The sequence below is a fragment of the Acinonyx jubatus genome, chromosome C1, assembly GCF_027475565.1.
Source record: "Acinonyx jubatus isolate Ajub_Pintada_27869175 chromosome C1, VMU_Ajub_asm_v1.0, whole genome shotgun sequence".
Lineage (NCBI taxonomy): Eukaryota > Metazoa > Chordata > Mammalia > Carnivora > Felidae > Acinonyx > Acinonyx jubatus.
This window is the reverse complement of record NC_069381.1, coordinates 213,565,380-213,586,820: the sequence shown is the minus strand read 5'-3', so window position 1 is coordinate 213,586,820 and position 21,441 is coordinate 213,565,380. Positions and strand designations below refer to the sequence as shown.

General features: G+C 52.2%; 1 protein-coding gene across 16 annotated transcripts in view; it reads right to left on the bottom strand.

Moving 5' to 3' along the window:
• Positions 1-21,441, bottom strand: part of AGAP1 (ArfGAP with GTPase domain, ankyrin repeat and PH domain 1) — a 541,118-nt gene that overhangs the window by 71,412 nt on the left and 448,265 nt on the right. For all 16 annotated transcript variants that reach the window (XR_008295656.1, XM_053215993.1, XM_053215994.1 and 13 more), the window contains 2 exons: positions 4,480-4,634; positions 262-352 (listed from right to left, as the gene is read on the bottom strand). Coding sequence is in view for 15 of the 16 variants with exons in the window: in XM_053215993.1 (XP_053071968.1) it covers positions 262-352; positions 4,480-4,634 (246 nt within the window). In the remaining variant the exon portion in view is untranslated. The remainder of the gene's footprint in view (positions 1-261; positions 353-4,479; positions 4,635-21,441) is intronic.

The following is a 21,441-nucleotide window of genomic DNA, read 5'->3' as shown; positions in this document are numbered from 1 at the left end:
GGGGTGACTGCCGTTCCTCGGAATGCCGAGGCCCGAGGCCTAAGCGAGACCTGGGGTGCCATCAGTGGGGCTTCCGGGCGAAGGATATGGTGGTAAAATAAAATCCAAGCGAGAATGTGTCAATTCCTTAAAAGCCCCTACGTGACACAACAACCCTCACACGGGAAACGACAGAAGTGGGGTTGCTGTGACGGGGGCTTTGCCGGACCATCCCGCCGCCCTCTGCCGGCCCCCGAGCCCCCCGCCCCGGCCCACACTTACTCTGGGTCTCGCAGTCCACACAGTGGGAGTTCCCTCGGATGTTTCGTATCGACTGCAAGGCCATGGCCTCACTCTGGCTCGTCAGTCGGGACTGCGCATGGAGGAAGACACACAAATGCAAGAGGTAAGAACCCGCGACACGTTTCCACGTCCGCTGGAGACGTCGGGGAAAAACCAAACCGTCTGTCAGCAGATACAGGACGAGGACCACTTCGAGCCGTCCCTTCCTCTCCCGAGGTCTCTGGGCAAAAAGCGTAACTGATGGAGAAGGCTTCCTGCACCGGGTCAAGACCTTGCAGATGAGAGGACTCCACCGGAAAGGAGGACGGGGGGAAGTTCTGGGTCATTCGAGAGTGGGCACAGACCAGCTGCCGCTGGTTAACACGCCCTGCCGGGTGCCTGCTTCCATAAAGGTGAGAGAATGAGAAGCCGCTTTACAAGCCGTGGATCGGGGCTCAGTCAGCGCGGGGAGACACAGCCCGTGGCTCCTCGCCGGGAAGCCACGTCCAAACCACACTTCGTCCCTTGGAGACTCCCCTTCCATAGGGAGACTATCTCGGCTGCCACAGCAACTAGGTCACCGATGCGGGTGGGGGCAGGGAGCGGCGTTTGTTTTTAAACAGATACGTAACTGTCTTCCCTCAACACGTTGAACAAAATACAGAAGGGAGAAAGGAGCGATATAAAATTTGTAAGTGTTGATGTGATCATCCATACTTCGGTTTTTTTTTTTTTTTAATTTTTCTTTTTTTTTTAATTTTTTTTTCAACGTTTATTTATTTTTGGGACAGAGAGAGACAGAGCATGAACGGGGGAGGGGCAGAGAGAGAGGGAGACACAGAATCGGAAGCAGGCTCCAGGCTCCGAGCCATCAGCCCAGAGCCCGACGCGGGGCTCGAACTCGCGGACCGCGAGATCGTGACCTGAGCCGAAGTCGGACGCTCAACCGACTGCGCCACCCAGGCGCCCCCATACTTCGGTTTTATTAACATTCTGATACCTATTCTTCTAGCACTATCTGTACACACACACGTACTTATTGAAAAAGCCAGCATATATTCCTTTAGAACCTGCCCTTTAAGTTTTTTTTTTTTTAAAGTTTATTTTTGAGAGACTGAGAGAGACAGAGTGTGGGCAGGGGAGGGGCAGGGAGAGAGAGAGAGAGAGAGGGAGACGCTGAATCTGAAGCAGGCTCCAGGCTCCGAGCTGTCAACACAGAGCCCGATGCGGGGCTCGAACTCACGAACCGCGAGATCGTGACCTGAGCCGAAGTCGGACGCTCGACCCGCTGAGCCACCCACGTACCCCTAGATCTGCCTTTTAGCCTAATGACCGTCATTTCTCAATGGCACCATGCTGTCCTCCAATGTCATCATCTGAAGTTATTGTTCCACTTACAAGAACTTCTTTATGAAGTTTTCTTTGATGGACATTTCAGTGGCTTCCAATTTTTCTCAGGGTAAACAGTGCTGTAAAGAACTTGCTTATTGCTAAAACTTTGCCTGCTTTTGTCATTACTTACTAATGACAAATTTTTGGAAGCAGAGGTGCTCGGTGAAACAATATGTACTGTCTTTTTAAGCTAACTTTTGTTTGTTTGTTTGTTTTTTTAAGTAAACTCTACACTCAATGTGGGTCTTGAACTCACGACTCTGAGATTAAGAGTTGCATGCTTGGGGCACCTGGGTGGCTCAGTTAGATAAGCGTCTGACTTCGGCTCAGGTCATGATCTCACGTTTCATGGGTTCGAGCCCTACGTCAGGCTCTGTGCTAACAGCTTGGAGCCTGGATCCTGCTTCCGATTCTGTGTATCCCTCTCTCTCTCTCTCTCTCTCGCTCTCTGCCCCTCTCCCACTCATACTCTGTCTCTGTCTCTCTCAAAAATAAATAAACATTAAAAAAAATTTAAAAAAAGAGTTGCATGCTTTATGGACTGAGTCAGCCAGGCGCCCCAGGATACGTACTGTTTTTATTTTTTAAAATATGAAATTTATTGTCAAATTGGTTTCCATACAATACCCAGAGCTCATCCCAATAGGTGCCCTCCTCAATGCCCGTCACCTACCCCCCCCCTCCCATCAACCCTCAGTTTATTTTCAGTTTTTAAGAGTCTCTTATGGTTTGGCTCCCTCCCTCTCTTTTTTTTTTCCCTTCCCCTCCTTTTTTCTCCCTTCCCCTCCCCCATGGTGTTACGTACTGTTTTTAAAGGCTTATGGTGTGTAAGTTTAATTTGGGATAAACCCAAACAAATTTCAGAGGACACTTAAAATAAGCTTGATTTTCATGTCAGAATGCATCAGCTGAACCAACTCATGTCAACTGTTTGATGGGAAACGACTGAGTGCTCACTACCTAGCAACAGAAATTATCATTTATTCACTTCTACTATGTAATTAACACAATGCACTAGGATTTTAATCCCTTTGGTTAGACACCCAAGTATTCAAAGTGTATTTAACAATTTGCGTTGGCATCTGGACTACGTGTACATGTGCCTACCTGCGTCCGTCTACCTGTCTGACTTCCGCAGTGTGTGTGTGTGCGTGTGTGTGTATGCCTATGCCCGCCACCAACTCTGAGTTACCCACAGGCAGCTACAACTTCTCAAGAGTTCATTCTCAACTAGGTCTGCATTTTCCCTCCAGCTATTGGGAAGGAAATTGGACGGGATTTCCATGCTGGGCACTCTGACACTCGAACATCCAAGGTGAACAGGTGCGACCTCGTCTCCCCCCACCCCCCCCACCCCCAGGGAGACCGCTGCCCGGGTGCACACGGCTAGAAGAAAGGGACAGCATTTTAGGCTGGTGTCTGCTTCAGGCCTAGAAGTGACGCCGTCTCTTCTCCCAAAGAGCCGGTAAGGGTCTGGCAAGTGCGTGAAATGGAAAAAAAAGGCAACGGGAGATTCACTTCTTCCTGAATCTGGACGACGTGGGCTGGATTCAGAGCCTAACCTGAAATACTGTGATTGTGTACAAAGCCTGGGGATGCGTCTGTCCGTGCAGCCACGTGCTCTCTGCGCTCCGGTTTTGGAACTAGACTCCCATGCTTTCTGTGGGACGTGTGTCACCAACCCCCACCCTCAAGGAGATCCGGAAGCTTCCCCGCATTCGCCCCAGGAGTCCCCGTCTGTGGATGTGACTCAGTAAAGCCAAGGGTCTTGGAAAGGAAAGGCGGTGATTATCCCCACCCTGGGTAAAAAACATCTTTACAGAAGTGAAGCAAATCGCATGATAATAATAATGGCTGTGGCCTGGTTTACCCTGGTTAAAGAGGGTGATCAGGTAGGACATGCCACCTTTCTGAAAGACAGACTCCCTTCTCAATGACAAAGCTGGGCATAAATCATCGGCAGAAATTTCCTTAAATGGTTACGAGTGAAACCGCAGGTGGGTGGCGATGCTCTGCCTCTGCCTCTCGGTTTCCGGCTGATCGTAGTTTGAACAATCAAAATGCTCTTCAAGACTCTAAAATGTCCCAGAGAAGGGTTTGAAAGCATCCAGGCCACTAAAATCAGGAATCGGAGGGAAGCCCTCATGGGAAAGATGAGTCCTCTCGGAGGAGTATCGCAGGAGGGATCTAGAAAATGCAGCTTAAATTTTGTTTGTTTTCTGGCTCAACGACTGCCAAGAATCCCGTCTGGGTTACCGAATAAAACACGTATCGGGCGTCATCAGCAGAGTCTAGGCGACGGACCTGGCGTCCTCGCCAAACTCCCCGGACGCTCACATACGTGCCTCTCCGAGTCCTCCCGGACGCCCATCTGTAACGACTTGGGTCTTCCAGCTTGACATGGGTTTGAATTTGGCGCACTTGTGAGGGAACAGGTTAACGTTTTAAGTCTGCCCCTCTTTTCCCGAGCATGTTCTGCGTAAAACAAAATCAATGTGGCTGCGTGAGCCTAACTAAAAGATCCCATCGTGCACCGCAAGGAGGTCAACGCTTTACATTTGGGATTCGCTGAGAGAGAGAAGGTTTAGAATGTGCTGCCGCACGGACGTGGCGGAGCGAGGACGCTAACACGCGACACATATCGACACAAAGTGTTTTTTTTATCTTTTCAATTATTCAGTTGTGGCTCAGGAAGGATAACTGGGTCTTGCCCGTCACACACATCACATGACGCTTCCCCTCCCTGGGGCATCACTCCGGGGCCTTCACTACCCTTTAACGATCAGCGGCTCTTGATTTCGGGGGGCGGCATGCTAAGGGTCTTACCTTATTCTTGCTGCTCTCACAGGACTGTAAGCTGGCTAGGATCTGGCTCTCGATGGCCTGGACCCACGCATCTCGCTCTTCATAAGTGGTGGCTTCAAAGTGCCACGTCTGGCCAGTGAGGGACACGATGATAAACTCAAAGTTTTCTTCTTGTTCTGAAACACAGAGTGGTGGGGATGAAGACTTTAGCTTTCATGCGACCGCGGCCCCTCTGCCGGGCCTCGGCCATAAAAGCGCCTTTGGGTTCAATCGCGCCTGCATGGGGCCAGCAGCACACGTGGCGGAGATCTGAATCCGCCGACCTCCCAACACTCAAGGTTTGGTTCCTAAAGCCAGCGTGGGTTAGCTAGGGTTCAATCGATGCTCAGGGGATGAGGAAAAATGAAAACCAGTGAGTGATGTCAGCGTCTCTGTGCTGGGCACAGAGGAAGCGACTGCGGGAAAAATAACACTGCAGCTCGCTGCACCGTTGAGGTATCTGTGGGGCAAAAATTAAGTTAATACCCGCTAATGTCGGGGTACACTCTTGATTTCTCTTAGCGTCTGCGTGGAGATCCGCGGATACCGCAGCGGCAAACGGGGTTGCCTGCGGGTTTCTGCTCTTTGACGGCACAAGAGTTGCTACGGCGGAATTTCGTCCTATCACCTCCCGCCTGGAGAGCGGGCGGGACTCCGGGTGATGGGAAGCGACTTCACGGCTGCCGTGGGGCGACCGTCCGCACGGAGAAGAGGGGGACCTGCCAGGAAACCCTGCTGTACCACCTGCCGCAGTGGGGTCCTTGGGACAGAGTCTCGACTCTTCCAAGGCTCACCTGCGTACCCTGAAGATGGGGGGAGAGGTCACCTACTCCACAGTGTCACCCACCGGCTAAGTGACGTGTGCCACTGAGGCTGACAGGGCCTGGGCCATGGGAGACGCTCTGTTCTCTCACCCCCTCCCCTCGTTACTGCCACAGAGAAAAAAGGGACCGCGTGACCAGTTACCAGCAGCCACGAAGAAATCTTGAGCACGAGTTACAGGCACAACACCTCATTTGGTTTGTGGTTTCCAGTCACCAAGCTCGTGAAGCTGCATGACAACTGCCCGGTGAGAAGGTGGTATTCGTGATGAGAACCACCTATGGCCTGTGCGGCAGACCGCGGTTTCGATGACCGCTCTGCACGCGGTCACGTCTACGGCACCAGACCCCCCATCTCGCACGCTCTCAGCTCCCCTAGCCCAGCTCCTGAGCGAGCAGCCCTCACAGCCCCTGACCTTTGCCCGGCTCCCTCCTGCCCGGGTCAGCCCGGCCTCCTCTGGGCTTCCCTCCCAGAGAGCCCTGCCTCCCCGGGAGCCCCTGAGCCTCGAGATAACGGTGCCATTCCGCTCTGGAGAGCGATCGCAGCCTTCTCCAGCTACCCTTCCCTGCTTCCCTCTGTCTCAGGAGAGGAGCAGCCTCAGCCACTGAGGCGGAGAGACCCCTTCCGCCTGACCCCGTCGATGCCACCAACCCCTCTCCGGGGATTCTCAATGCACGGCCTGCTCTGGGGAACCACTCCCCTAAATGACCACAACCTGCTTCGGAAACAGGGCCGTGCTGCTTCTACGCAAAATCTCGACACGTTCTGATGACTCACGGTATCGTGCTCTGAGTAAAGTCACCGTTGCTGCAGTTTTCGGATTCAGCCCGCTGGGGAGCTGGACCTCGCTCTGAACAGCACCCAAAGGTACGTCCATTGGCAAAACTTGCTGAAAGCCTTCTCCGATGAACGCGCTTGGCCTTAGGGCACGTGAATGAGGTTCGTCTGGCAAGAAGGCTCACGGCTTCCCCTAGCTTCTCAAAGGTCCGCGAGTTGTTAAAGTTGTTAAAAAGTTGTTAAAGTTGTTAAAATCCTGGAGTTGTTAAAGGCTCGTGTGATGAGGGTGTGTGGTGGGGTGCGGGTGCTGAGTGCAGGTCATGACGGGCCCTGGCTGAAGCCCATCCCCCCCCAAGCTGGGCTTCGCTTGGAGAAGACCCAGGAAAGCTTGGGGGAAGGAATGGGTGGGGATGTCCCAGGAAGGGGAAGGGGCGGCCCATGGGAACACAACAGTGGAGCCTCAGGGGGTCCTCTGCTTGCTTGCAGGGTCCTTGAGCATCATCCCACGCTCCCTGACTCTCTCTGGCTCCCGAGCTCTGGAGAGCTAGTGATAAGAGTTCAGAAAGTGAGGGGGGCCGTCAGAAATTTTACTCCAATGTATTGTGCTCTGAGTCAGAGAACAACCGACCCCCCTGTTTAGGCAGAAGTGGAAAACCACACCTGCTGTGGGAAAGACAGGTGGGGCAGGAAGCCTCGGGGCATCCGCAGGACCCCCGCCCCCGGTCACTCACGGCCTTGTTGGGATTTTCATTTTCAAAACCAGCTGTGACTTTCCAACAGGTTTGTCCATGACTGACCCGCGAGCACACCTTGCGGTTATTGGCTGAGACCCTATATCCGTGGATTTTTAAATGGCCAGCGTTTTGATCCACACGGTTTTATGTCCCTAACGCTATAAATTACAACGTCTTCCACACTGAATTTTGTAATACAGAGCCCCAAATTCATGCATTTTATGCAAAACTTTCCCAGGGAACTGGTAGGCAAGATAAGAAAGAACGAGCTAAGTCACCGCCGGGCCGTCAGGAACACGTGCTAATTCACGGGTGGACTGTGACAGCCGCTCATTAGATCTACTCAACAGGCTCACGCTTTTCTGAATATGTGAAATTCAAGTGCGTGACAGAAGTGCCCCCTGATCAGGATTTATTGGCTCTTTCAGTGAAAAAAAAAAAAAAAAAAAATGACAACCATTAGCTTCCCAGTTAAATTTCTGCACAACTGGTCTGCCGTAAAGCTTTCTAGCCTGAATCACGGGCTACATCTTCTGGAACGAAGGGAGGGAACTGAGCTTGCCTTGGGGCTCAGTCACATGGCTGCCGGCTACCACGCAGGGGGCAAGGGTTCTGGCATGCAGGACACACGGTCCGGAGCCGGGAGGGCGGGCACACACACACTGATACAAAGCTGATGATTGAATACAAAGCAGTGAAAACAATGGTGGGGGGGGGGGGGGAGGGATGTGGTCTGTGACACAGGGACATCGACACTTCGTGTTTCATTCCAGTGAAGTAGTTGGCACTGAGCGTTTCCACTAATATGCTGGTCATACCCCATGTGAAGGCAGAACTTTCAAATTCAAGTGCTGAAGTTTGGCTTTGCCCTATTTAATTACGTAAACAAGGCTCACCTGTGCAGGTGAGCGCTCCTCTCGGGCACAAATACATTTAAGCATTCACAGGAACGTCGGAGTTCATTTCTTGCAAGTTTCCAAATGTACTGTCCCCACAGCATGTCCTCTGTGGCTTCTCAACCACCTTAACGGTCAACTCCACCACCTGTCTTCTCTGTCTACTTATACCGGATACAAGTTTCCTTTTCTAGTACCTTCTAGGTCGTGAAATATTCCTGTCTGTACTTGCAGAAGAGTCTCTCCCCCTTGGGGCTATCCACAGATGCAACAGCCAACTTTGGGTCTCTGCACTCCTCTTCTAAGGGAGACTGGTGGAAATTTGGCATCTCAGAGGCGACCCATAGGGCCTTTCTACCCTGAGATGCCATGGGAGGCATGCAGGACAGGTCTCAACTTTTTTGAAACAGTTCTGGGCAGCTGCCAAGAATCCGTGTTGAGGATTCCAAGGCTGGCTCCAGGCTCTTGGAGAATGAGTGCTACAATCAACTAGCAATGTCTGCCCTGCGGGAAGGAGGGATGGGTGGGTTCAGTACCGTCTTGCCATAGCTTTTTCATACTCAGCTAGAGTTTTATTTTTTTTAAAGCTATTTTTAATGTTTGTTTATTTTTGAGACAGAGGAAAGCAAGGGAGATGCAGAGAGAGCAGGAGGACAGAGGATCTGAAGTGGGTTCTGCACTGAGAGCAGTGAGCCCGATGTGGGGCTCGAACTTGCAAACCGTGAGATCACGACCTGAGCCAAAGTTAGAGGCTCAATCAACGGAGCCACCCAGGCGCTCCGCTATCTTTTAAATCACAGCTTCTTCTTGCCTTCCTTGGCCCTTCTTCATGCGGCCAGGTGTGAATACATACCCTGGGGGTTTATTTCATGGCCGTGCCTCACCACTTCTCAGGGCTCCTTTCCTTCTAATGCTTAGCCAGTCACTTCTAACTTATGCGGACAATTCTCAGATCTGTATCTCTGACCCCCAAATCCAATCACTTAGGGATTTAAAAAAATGCCTAGAGATACTCTTTAGATACTTTGGCCTCCCATCAAATTAACATGCATGGAAACAGATCTGCTGTCATCTCCGAAGGCTCCTTTTTGGTTTTCACGATTTCTGTTGATGGTTACAACGCCATTTCTAGTCATAAACCTTCAGACTCACCCAGATTCCATCCTCTCCCTCTTCCCACTGCTCCCTAATCAGCTCAACACTGCTTACGGAGGCCGGCTCCGTACCACTCTCCCCATCTCCTCCTTTTGGCCCTCACCTGACCACTTCACGAGCCGTGGCTCGGCCTGAACGGTCCCTCTGAGCTTATGCAACACACGCGTGCCGCACTCCTGACACCAGCAGGTGAGTGCTCCTGCATCGGCCTGGGGGTGGCTTCCACATCCCTGGGTGTGACCCCGCCCCTTCCCACCAAACCTTCCTGTCATGCGGCAGACAGGTGTGCGGGGCTTTCCTAGGAAACACACGTGTTGTGGTGTCCATGGACATGTAGGAAGGCATCATCTCTAAGCCTGTAGCCTACCCTATCTCCCCCTCCCCAAATCACACCCATAGATTAATAAACCAGAACTGTGAGCACTGGGTTTTAAATGCCTGCAGGTGAATGCTACCCCCACGCCTCCCTCCCGACCCCACGCCCCACCCCCAACAGTGATCTGGAAAGGAAGGGGATACGGGCTCAGGTCTGCAGAACCTCCTTGGCTCCTGGCACCTCCTCAGAGGGAAAGCATTCCACAAAGATCCCCCCATGTGTGAACTCAGAACCCAAAACACCGAACACATGGGAGACGGGGGAGCGGATTTAGATCCGGAGGATTTCAGGTACAGAATTCAAAGTAATTATGCACAAAATGTTTAAAGAAATGAAAATACGGGATCCTAAATTTTCAAAAAAAAGGAGACCATGAAAACCGATCAGGCAGATCGTTAAAAAAAGGTAGACCTTTTGGAAATTCAAATTATAACGGTTAACGAAACAAGCCCACCAGGGATGGGGTGAAGAAGGAGCTGGGGGGGGGGGGTGGCGGTAAGTGCAGAGAGGAGAGACCTGGAGGGACTGGCTGAAACGGTAGACAAATGAGCAAGGACCCTGTGGGTCAGAAGTGACGGGTGCGGGGAAGGTGCGACACAGACATCTCACTGCCGGGCAAACGGTGGGAGCCGCGCGGGGTTGTGAAACGATCGGAGCTCTAGACACGGAAATGACATCCACCCAGGAGGATCACAGCAATGAAAACCACAGCAAAAGCTTAGGAAACTGTGGAAAACCAAAGACAAAAAGAGGCCCTTAAGAACACAAAGCAGGAAAGGGTGGATTGCTCTTAAAAAAAACCAAACTGGCAGCCATATGATGACGGCGTCTCAAGAGTGACAATCGAAGCTGCAAGACAGAGGAACAATGTCCTCAGAGTCCCGGGAGAAAATAATGTCAGTGTAGACTTGGGACCCAGGAGAACCTTCCGTGAAGAAAAAGAATGCAATATATTTTATACAGGAAGAAAAACAAACAAACAAACAAAAAACAAAAAAAAACCCCAAAAAACAGGGACGCCTGGGTGGCTCAGTCAGTTGAGCATCCCACTCTTGGTATTGGTGCAGGGCATGATCTCATGGTTGTGGGACCAAGCTGTGCATGGGGCTCCCCACTGACTGTGTGAAGCCTGCTTCAGATTCTCTCTCTCCCCCTCCTCTGTCCCTTCCTGTGTGCGTGTGCGCTCTCTCTAAATAAATAAATAAGTAAATAAATAAAACAATAAAACATTAAAAAAAAGAACTATGGGAGAAGCCTATTACCAACAGATCCTCGCTAAAGGAACTACTGAGATAAGCTTCAGAAGATTCTAGAAAGAAGGGGAGAGCTAGGGAAGGACTGGTGTGTAGACGAATAGACAGATATGTCGATATGTGTGAGCAAAACCTGTGTCAAAAACTACTTCTGACAATAACGTCTCCTTTACGGAAAACGAAGGAATCAGAGATGTGCGAGTGGAGCCGACGTGTCCAAGGGCGGCACATGCTTCCGCAGGGAGGCCAAGAACGGACGTAGGATTTGGGCAAGTGAGGCTCACATGATGGAACATGAGGGTCGACCTTGATGAGAAAAGCAGCAGAACGTGCGCCTTCCGAATCAGAGGGGGGGAAACGCTTCAATAAGAAAATAACTGTGACCGAAATCTTTTATCAAACTAGGAACAGTTTGTCCTTCTGTTGGACAGAGCACCTATCCGCACCCCACCGCGTCATTATTCTTCACGATGAAATGTTAGAAGAGTTCATTTCACATCAGTTAAAGGGTGCCCAAGGTGGGGGCGCCAGGGGGGGCTCAGTCAGCTGAGCATCTGACTTCGGCTCAGGTCATGATCTCATGGTTCATGTGTTCGAGCCCCGTGTCGGGCTCTGTGCTGACAGCTCGGAGCCTGGAGCCTGCTTCGGATTCTGTGTCGCCCTCTCTCTCTCTCTCTGTGCCTCCCCTGCTTGCAATCTGTCTCTCTTTCTCTCAAAAATAAATGAACATTAAAAAAAAAATTTAAAGGGTGATCGAGGCAAAGCAGCTCATCGTAACAGCCTCTGTTTGACCCTGCGGGGCAATGTGGTAAGACAAGATAGAGAAATAGAAGATCTGAAGACTGGAAAGACACAAATTCATGGATTACAAGACTGTTTATGTAGGAAACCTCAACTAACTGACAAATTCTGAGACATAAGAACATAGAACATGGACAAGATACAAGACCAGTTTACAGAAATGCCATCAGCAAAAAAAAAAAAAAAGAACAAGGATTAGAGAGCAATTGCATTAAAAAAAAAAATATATATATATTTAACATTGATTCATTTTTGAGAGAGAGAGAGAGAGCACGAGCTGGAGAGGGACAGAGAGGGAGGGAGACCCAGAATCCGAAGCAGGCTCCAGGCTCTGAGCTGTCAGCACATTGCCTGATGCAGGGCCTGAACCCAGGCTGGTGGCATTTCTGTACCCTAAAACAGAGATCATATTTGCATATATCTGTTCATAAATACATTTCTTCCCATCTGTGAGGTAGGGAAGGAGAGATACGGAGAACAGCGGGTAACTCCCCAAAAGCAACAATATAAAGGATGGCCTGGAACCTGCACTCATTACACAGGTGGCGAGGAGCGGACCCCGTCCCGAGCTTTGAGGTGATGGGCCAGAGTGTGCAAGCGGCTGGGGCGGGTTTCACGCCTCGACTCCTGGCAGCTGAGACCCTGGCGGGGCCTGCTGATGATAATGAAGCACCGGTAAGCCTCAACGGAGCAAAGAGCAAATAGACGGATGCAGGACATCCCGGGAGCCGGGCCTGGCGGACACGCGCTCTTGAGGAAAGGCCGACGAACAGCCGGAAGAACCCTGGAGAGCACGAGGAACTTTCACGACCCAGTTCAGACCCAACTGTACCCACACTCAAAACCCCGATGCGTCTGAGACAGCATGCTTTTTAGATGGGAAGGCCTGTCCGCCTCGAAGGGCACCTGCTTCTAGAAACAGCGAAGCCACGAATGGGGACGGCAGGTGGGGCCACAGTAAGCGTCGTGACTAGTCACTGTGACGGTCTGTGAGTGTGCGGTTTTTAAGGCGTATGGGAGCACGCACAGAGGCCCCCTCCGTCACGGGGCAGGTGTGGACGTCAGGACTCATCCCCGAGGCTATTCTGCAGCGACTGTTTCTGTTTTAAGCTGAACCCCGGGCCTAGAGTTGGCAGAAGACAGACGCTCGGGTCTTGCCCCTGTGGGCTCCAGCAAGGCTCCCGAGGGCTAAGCTGGTGGTGCCTCTGATGCTGGGCCCGGCCTCTGCCAGGTGGGCCGCCCGGAGGAGAGGGGTCCAGCTCACTGTGGACAAGGAGGGTGGAACCCCACGCTGTCTCAGGAAAGAGGCACCCCCAGCAGGGGAGCCACTCAGCCTTCTTGTAGATTCTGGGCCCTGGCGGGGAGAGGTCTTTATCAGAAGCTGGGTGGCTGGGATGCCTCGTTCCCTGAATAAGGGATTGAAACCTGGGCACGCGGTCTACTACTTGTGGTCCACACCCGCCACCCGCCGCAGGCGCCCAGCTTATGCTTACAGCATCCCGCATTTCCCCAGATATTACTGTCTTTACGTGTTTCTTTCTTTCTTTTTTTTTTTTTTTGAGGGAGAGCAAAATGTTAATACTCACAGATATAGTTAGCATTTCAGAACTGAATTATATCTACTGTATGGCTTTTCTCTGCCTCCCAAGATTAAAAAAAAAAAGAACAAGGATTAGAGAGCAATTGCATTTAAAAAAATATATATATATGTTTTAACATTGATTCATTTTTGAAAGAGAGTAGAGACAGAGAGAGAGAGAAAGAAAGCGCGAGCTGGGGAGAGACAGAGAGAGGGAGACACAGAATCCAAAGGAGGCTCCAGGCTCTGAGCTGTCAGCACAGAGCCCGACGCGGGGCCTGAACCCACAAACTGTGAGATCGTGACCTGAGCTGAAGTCAGACGCTTAACCGACTCACCCACCCAGGCGCCCCTGAAGAGCAACTGCATTTTCAATCATGTTACGTATACTTTCCAAGAAGGGATACTTTGTTTCTTTGTAATGAATCTACTTCATGGAATGATAAATATAAAAAACAATCCTGTTGGGCTCTAATTCTGTGTCAGGAAAATAGCTGAGACCTTATTGGCATTATTTCATTACACTTAATTCTTCTCTCTTTAAAGTGGGCAGCAGTGATCTTTGTTTCTTAATAACCGGTATTTATTTACCTTTGAGAGAGAGAGAGACAGAGAGAGAGTGTGTGTGTGCAAGCAGGTGGGGGGGAAGGGCAGAGAGAGAGGGAGACAGAATCCGAAGCAGGCTCCAGGCTCCAAGCTGTCAGCACAGAACCCGATGAGGGGCTCAAACCCACAAACCGTGAGATCATGACCTCAGCCGAAGTCAGACGTTTAACCAACTGAGCCACCCAGGTGCCCCTTAATAACCAACATATAAAGGAAAGGAACTCTCATGAGGTGTCCAGTGGGAGAGAGAAGGGGGTCCCCACTTCCCACTGCCTTTTTCTGCTGCCGATGTCAGAAAGTCAAGGTGGTGTGTCTTTTACTTTTTTCTAATTTACTGAGGGAGAGAGAGAGCGCATGAGTCGGGGAGAGGGGGAGAGAATCTCAAGCAGGCTCTATGCTTAGCACAGAGCCCCAAGGGGGGCTTGATCCCACAAACTAGGAGATCAGGACCTGAGCTGAAATTAAGAGTTGGAAGCTCAACTGAGCGAGCTCCCCAGGCACCCCAAGGTAGTGGGTCTTTGGAAAGGAGTTTCCCAGAAGTCTCTACCCAGCTTGTCACTAGTGACGACTCTGAACCTGGTCCTGTGTGGAAAAGGTCGAGGGACAGGATGATCGGCTGGCAGGAGGCATCTCATCTGCCCTGCTGTGGTCACAGCTCCCGTGACATGAGGTCCTGATGTGACAGTCATAAGCCGGGGACTGTCCAGCTGACGCCTTTAGTGATCAGTCAGCACCGGGAGGAGGGACAGTCCCATCTATGCCAGGATGATCCGAGCACGTGGTGCTCTTGGCTGCTCTTCTCTGATCTAGTAGGGGTCACGTGTGCCACGTTTCCTTCTTCACGTTTCCGTAGCTGGGTTGGGGCCACAGAGCCCCTTCCTCTCTAACCTGGGACTTGGTAAGACGCGCCCTGCGGGTACAGGAGCGTTTGTGCCTCCACGCCAAGGAAAACCTCTGGGACTGAAGCCCCTGCCCGCGAAAGGTGAGAAGGCCACTGTCCAGTGGTGAGAAGAATGAAAGTGCCCAACATGCTCCCGGTTCTGGGGTGCAGGGGCCCCCGGAGCCAGCTGGAGTTGGCGTGAGCCTGCCTGCTTCCTTTCTTGGCCTAAGCTCCTTTAAATTGGATTTCTGTCGCTTCCAAAGCCAGTCCTGACTAATCCAGGGGAGAAAAGGCCTCACTCTGGTGGGGGGCACCGACCTGCCCACCGGCCATCCTGTTAGGTCAATGCCTGGTCAATCTCTGGACTTGGTCCTCGCTCATGGCAAACGACTATTTGCACCGATTAAGTAAACAGCCGATTTCCGGGCCCCCACATTCTCCCTTCTTCTGTAGGGACAAACACTAATACGTTCCTCCTCACGTTCAGAAAAGAATTTCTAGCAGATGATACTGGCTTATTCAGGTCGCCGCCGGGCCAGAAGGATTCCACCACATCGTGAAGTGACGACGGTGACATTTTAGTTTTATGCATACCAAGAATAACCGGCAGGTGTGAGGCCAGTCAGGGAGACAGACTGGACATTACTCTCCCCTGCCACCCTCATTTAAAATGTGCAGAGTGGGCACTTGGACCGTCGGAAGGGACCGTTGCCGGTTTTCCATTCGAGTGGTTTCATTTCGCTAATACAAACCGCCTGTTTGTGACAATTATGGCGGCTCACACTTAATTCATCCTGCAAAAATAGAACTCAGGTTGCAAGGAGTCTTGAGGGCACGGACATTACAGCGTGTTTTCTTGGTCTCAGATGCACGACGTCATCAGCAGAATCCAATCCCCGGCCCCTCGACAAGGACAAATCAGAGCGCCACCCACACCCCGAAGCCCTTGATGAAGAACTGTGTTGTCTCACGGCATGACACTCCGGGGCTGAGCTGTTGAATAAAGTTTTGTGATTGGGCTCGCAGGGATTTGAACAGTTTTCCGTGTTTAACAGTTAGCTGTGGAAAGGTCCACTATAATAGTATTTTAGCGCCATGAACCTGTCGAAATCAACCTGCCCAATTATTCCAAACGACATTAATAACACCGGATATTACACTAATTGCGTCCAGTTTCTATGCAGACGAGGCCCCGTGGGGCTAATTTTGCCTCCTTAGGGGCAAGCAAGTCAGCCATCAGACCGATTTCACAAGGAATCCCTCCTCGTTACACAAGTCTGGGCTGTCAAACTTTTTTTTTTTTAAAGGTTAATGGGCCAATCAGTCATCAATTATTTTTGCGGAGCCTGAGCAGACAAAGGGTTAAAAGGACTCAAAGCAGCTTCAACTGTTGTACATTTGGAAGCTGTTTGCAACAGGAGATGGCTGACGGGGGTGCATTTTGGGCGAGCGGGTCAAAGGGGAGGGGAGTCGGATGGATGCGTGCCTCTGTCCTCAGCGGTGGTTCCGAGAAACACAGCAGCCGTGCTGTTTTAAACGCAGAGGCCAAGGCGATCCGGACCCTTGTGCCCAACGGATGCACAACGGCTCAAATGTCTCTGAGATGCAGGGGTGAGGCGAGTGACGATATCGAGCAGATTTGTTCCTCTTGCGAATTTAGAAGGGCTCAGGTGTCTGCAGCTGTCTCCACCGGCCAGGCGGGAAATTGGAGTCCATTTTCTGGGGAGCCCCTACAAACCTGGACCCCAGACCCCTGATGCTCGGCGGTATCCGGGAGGCCAAGCATCCTTCCTGACATAGTTAACAACGGACAGGATGAGAGTGTGTTATCTAAGCCGTGCGGTGAGGAGACGTCCGGCATAGAGGAGAGACACGTCGCTTTCCAGAGGCGGCTGATACAAGTCCGGGGTCCACAAAGCCCAGGGGCTTCCGGGCGGTCACCATTTAAGTGATCTGATGATAAAGTGGCCAAGACTTGTAGGGAGACAGCGGTCTTCTCCACTTCAGGCTTCCGTTGTTGGAGAATTAGGACTTTTGTTTTAGGGTATGCTGCAGCACCCCGATGCATGTGTTCATAGCGACTTTACTGTCTGGCCAAGTCATTTTTCCTCACTATCAAGCGAGTATAGCCATGGGTCTCCCCCAGTTTCTGCCCGAAACTCCACGCTGTCTTTTCGACAAGTCCTACCGATTTTGGGGCCCTCTCTGGGAACACGCTTCCCTCTACCGCCCTTCCCGCTCTGCTCCCCTCGGACTGGGAGCTGCCAGCTGCCCGCCCCCTGCCCCCCAACTCTTATCTCAGCGTCCCCCACTCTGATCTCAGCGTCAGCTGGGAGGGTGGCATTAGGCTGGACCAGGATGACGAAGGCGTGCTGTCCCTCACTTTCTTTTGCCAGAAGAGACATCCACAACTTCCCAAACCCCCGACACAGCCTCAGAATCCTTCCCAACGCAATTCCCCATGCCGCCGTTATTAATTTGTTGATGTTGGAAACAGAGAGGGGACGCATTTGCCATTCGGCCCCCTCTCTGGGCCTACCACGATCTCCGCGCTACGAGATCATTCAAGGTTATGCGGTACACAGCCCCAGGCTTTTATGCTAATTTTTGAGCCATACATGTGGTAAAATACTACAGTATTTCTGCTTCCAAAGCATATATTAAATAGACATGTGGTTTAGATATTTTACTCGATTATGAAAACCACACGTTTAAGGTTTCAGTCCAAACCCACCATAATATAAAAAGTCAGTTTTTATTTATTTTCAATATTTCTCCCACTTTCGTAGGACAAGATAAATGTGGAAGAAAGCCTAAAGACTATGGTCCAGGATTGTGAAGAACTGAGACCCATGGCAACAGAATAATACATAAGAAAACACTCCCTCCTCCCGCTTGAGGAGTTGATTTTAAGCAGAAAGGGGAACGAAAAAAACCAACCCGTGATTTCTGGTCATTATGAACACATGAGGTTCATGGTTCTCAGGTAACTATTTCTGCAAGCTCTGAATTTGGTAAATATCTTTGTTTAGCCCAGAGTCCCACAGAGGTTTTGTACAGTGGCTTAAATTAGGACAAGAACGGAATTAATTCTGGGAATAAGTGAGCCCCCAGAGGGAGGTCACAAAGTTAGGGATGTTTACCGCTGTTGTCACAGGAAGATTCTCGTGAAACACAAAGGAGGTTTCTGTTTTCCAAACACATTAGAGAGAGCTGGGAGGGCAGTCTGAGAGCCAGGCACCGCGAAACTCTATTCTATTAGCTTTGGCTTCCAGAACCGTGGGACACGAGGCATTTCTGAAATTAAGGAGGGTATCTAAAACAGAGCTCCTGAAAAAAATAAACGGCCCGATCCAAAACCGACAACACTTCAGGAGGGGGAGGAAGGCTGTGTTAACATTTTCCTGGTGCTTGCTCACGGTCCAGGCACTGTAGGAAAGCTAAAGGTCCAAGCTCTTGGTTTAGAGAGAGAAGGAAAACCCAGAAGTACCTGCTGTAATTTATCTGGTCCCTAAGCAGTGCTCTACAGTTACCATTTGTCACTCATTCCAACTTACATCCATCACTTTCCAGGGTCCCCGATCTCCTGGTGGAAGGACTGTGTGGGCTCTGCCGTGCTGGGCGGCTCGTGCACTGCCCGTGTGGGGCACCCCCCTCCCAGCCCCCCAGCTACTGCTCACCACGGGGATGGCCAACAGTATTGTCATTCTTTTAGAAGTCGAGGGCTGGAAAAACAAGCAACCTTGCTTCTCTCCCCCAAAAGTCAATTCTGGAGTTATTTCCCATGAAAGGGTTTCCCAAATCTTAATTTATCTGGATGAGTTCTTAACCTGGGCCACTCGCCATTGGCCAGTGCCTGCTTTGGCCGATTCTGCCTTCCACTAATACATTCAACAGGCCTAAAAAAATGGTCCTCTGGATCCTCTCCACGGGCTGTACTCTTGGAGTTATTTTCCTATGAAGTAAGTCTTTATAACAATTTAACGGCGAGCCCTGTGGTCACCCTGACCAGGGGCCCAAGCTCTGTGGCGAGAGATTTGTGGGCGTCTGTCTCCTTCGATTACCCCTCGAGGCAGGCTTTGTGTCTTCATTTTGGAGAAAGAAAGCCAGGCGGGGGCAGGACAGCCGGGATCGGCCAGGCACGACTGTTCCCGACACCAAATTTCTGCGTCTGATGGTTCCTTTGACGAGGACAGTGATGGAACTGGGAAGGGGTAGCTTTAAAAGTCTGGAAAAAAGAGGCTCTTACACTTTCAGGGCAACACCTCTTGCTGAACCTCTGCTCCTCGCCATGTGAACGTTTTCTCAAGCTCCGAGTTTTCTGTGAATGAGAGAATCTGAGGTACTCTGGACACGAGACCAGGACTGGCAGGGGCGCGCGTGGACCCTGGATGTGTTGACGTGCCGACTCCTCGCCACGCCTGCGTAGGGGCCATTGTCCCCCCAGTGTGCAGATGGGCGGACCGAGGAACAGCGGGGACTCCAGAACTGGACGCAGACCTTCTGGCGCAAGGGTCTGGGCTCACAAGCACTGCCCACGCTGCTGCTCACGAACACGAGGGCTGCAAAATTTCTGACCAAGGATCAAAGTGTGACTGGAAGTATCTGCAGTGACTTACAGCGAAGAGACCTGAGTGCAGACGGCAGCCTCAGGCGGTGGGGCCCTGGGGCCGGGGCTGGGTCCAGACACCACAGGAGAAAACTGGCCACGCCTGCTGAGGAGGAGCAGCCCCGTTTCCCTCGATGCGGTGAGGTGACGGCTGTCCACAGAGCATCGCGGCCCCAGCAGGGCGTCTACACCTCTCCGCTCAAGCCTACGTGTGCTCCGTGCTTGTGGCTGAGCCCACGTCCAGGGTTTGGGCTGCGGCTTCAACCCCAGTGCCCAGCCCAGTCTCCACCTGCCACGGTGCTTTCCAGGGGCACGGGACCGCCCTTCCCCACACCTCAGTGTCTCCTTCTGTAAAATGTGGAGGATATGGCCTCCCTCGGGGGTGGCTGGGAGTCACGGGGCGGGGTGCCAGGAAGCCGTTCACAGCTGCGTTCAGTTGTGGCTCCTGTTGAATCCCACGGACGGTGAAGCCGCTCCTGAACCCCTCCACTGCACGGAGCTTTGCTCTCCACAGACCCCCAGGGCACCCAGGGCCTCCTCTGGAACTTCTTTTCCCTCCCTCCGTGCCAGGGTCTTCGCCCAACCTCCCGACCTGACGGTAAGCCCTTCCGTTGTCCCCCTGCCCAGGACCCACCCAGGCAGGGACCTGAGACCCCAGCAAGCCTGTCATGCCCTCAGGTGTGAGGCGTAAACATATGCCTGTCATCTTTTTGCCTCAAACTGAATGGGGCGGAAGCCTCGGCACTGGGACCGGGGACGCTGGGTGGTGAGGTCTGCTCATGTGAGTGGGGACTGTCCCCGCCATCCGGTGCAGGAGGGGCCCGGACACAGGTCCAACGCGATCAGCTGTGTCGCTCTCCGAAAAGCCTGGGCTTCTCCACGTGGGGCCTGTTTGCGATCACAGTGCCTGGGACCCCTGGGTCCCTCCATTCGGCCCACTGAGGCGCGGGGAGGCAGTCCAAACAGGGCTCACAGGCCTGTCTCTGGGGCAAGTTCCAGATCCACGGAAATGCACTCAAGACAAGGCTGAATTGGGACTTTAGGCTAAAACTGAACCTGGCTGGGACTTGGGTGAGAGCATCATCTGTGGCCTGAGGTGGCTTTCTCAGCTCACAAAATGCGCGTGGGCCCCGCACCCCAAGAAATACCCCTTGCTCCCCAACGCATCTCGCCTTTGCCCATTAATGCTTCATCACGTGTCCTGGAACAGTCTCTCTGTTCCCTCTGTTCATCCCACAGGGATGACAATCACACCTGTCTCCAGGTGTGCAGGGAAGCTGATGCCTGAAGGCAGCGCCTGGGTTCCGTGTGGCCCCTGCTCTGGGGGACCCGCTGCCCACAATGCAACAGGCCTTCCTTCCACGTCTCCCAGACGCAGCGTCCACCTTCTGCCCAGTTCTCTCTGTTCTTCCTCGGAAAGATGCGGACCATGGAGGCGAACGCTCCCACGTCTGCCCTCAGCCGCCTGGCGTGGAGGTGTTTTCCCTCTGGGCTCGGAGGCAGCGACGAACCGGGGAATCCAATCACCGACACACCTTCCACCCCCATTTCACCAACCTCTGAGATGGCAAAACTCAAGCTCATTCTCGTTGAAAGAACTTAAATCTCACCAACCCTGGCAAAGAGTTGAGTTTTTGTAAAGTGACAGAGATGTAAAACGTAGTCCAACATCAAAGGTCAAGTTTCCATCTCGGTTTCGGAGATAACGAACCCAAACGGACAGAAAAGAGGAGGAGAGAGCACACTTTTGTCTGTTGTCTAACCTCGTCTGGGTGTTTCCCTCACTAGCTCTGGGTGGTCCGTGTTGGTCCACTCCTGACGTCTGTGCACCGCCCCTCCGCGAGGATCCAGGTCCCGGAGCTGAGCTATCCGGATGCACACTGTGCCTCCGGGATCCCAACGTCCCGTCTCCGATGTGGTACCTACCGGCAGGGTGGCACGTACGGGAGCTGAAATCATGCAGCCCAGGGGTTGGAAAAGAGTGGACGCAGGAGAAAAAGGGCTTTGGAGAGAGGTCACGGGGTTCAAGCCTGGTCCTGCCCATCTCTCACCAGCCTGAAGCTCCAGGCAGCCTGAGCTGCACTCTGGGTCTGGAAAGGGGGGGGGGGTGCGGACGCCCCTGCCCCGGGTCGCACAGAGGGCCGCTCATAGGAGTGGATGTGCTCCTGGGACGGTGCCTGGTTCACGGTGCGTGCCCTCCCCTAAACTCCCGAAACTCAGCTTCTAACTCTCTCCCCAGGAAACTTGGGATCAACTGCACTTCGGGTGTCCGGAGGCACCTCTGTGTGTATCACGCAAGGGACCCCTTCAAAAAAGACTCCACTTGGGGATGGGGACATTTAATGGAATGCTCAAGACCTCAGGTGACCACACAACGTGGAATGCTCAGGGAACGAATTTTCATCAAAGATCGTTTTACAGACATGATGATGTCACACGGCAAGACTGGAAATCAG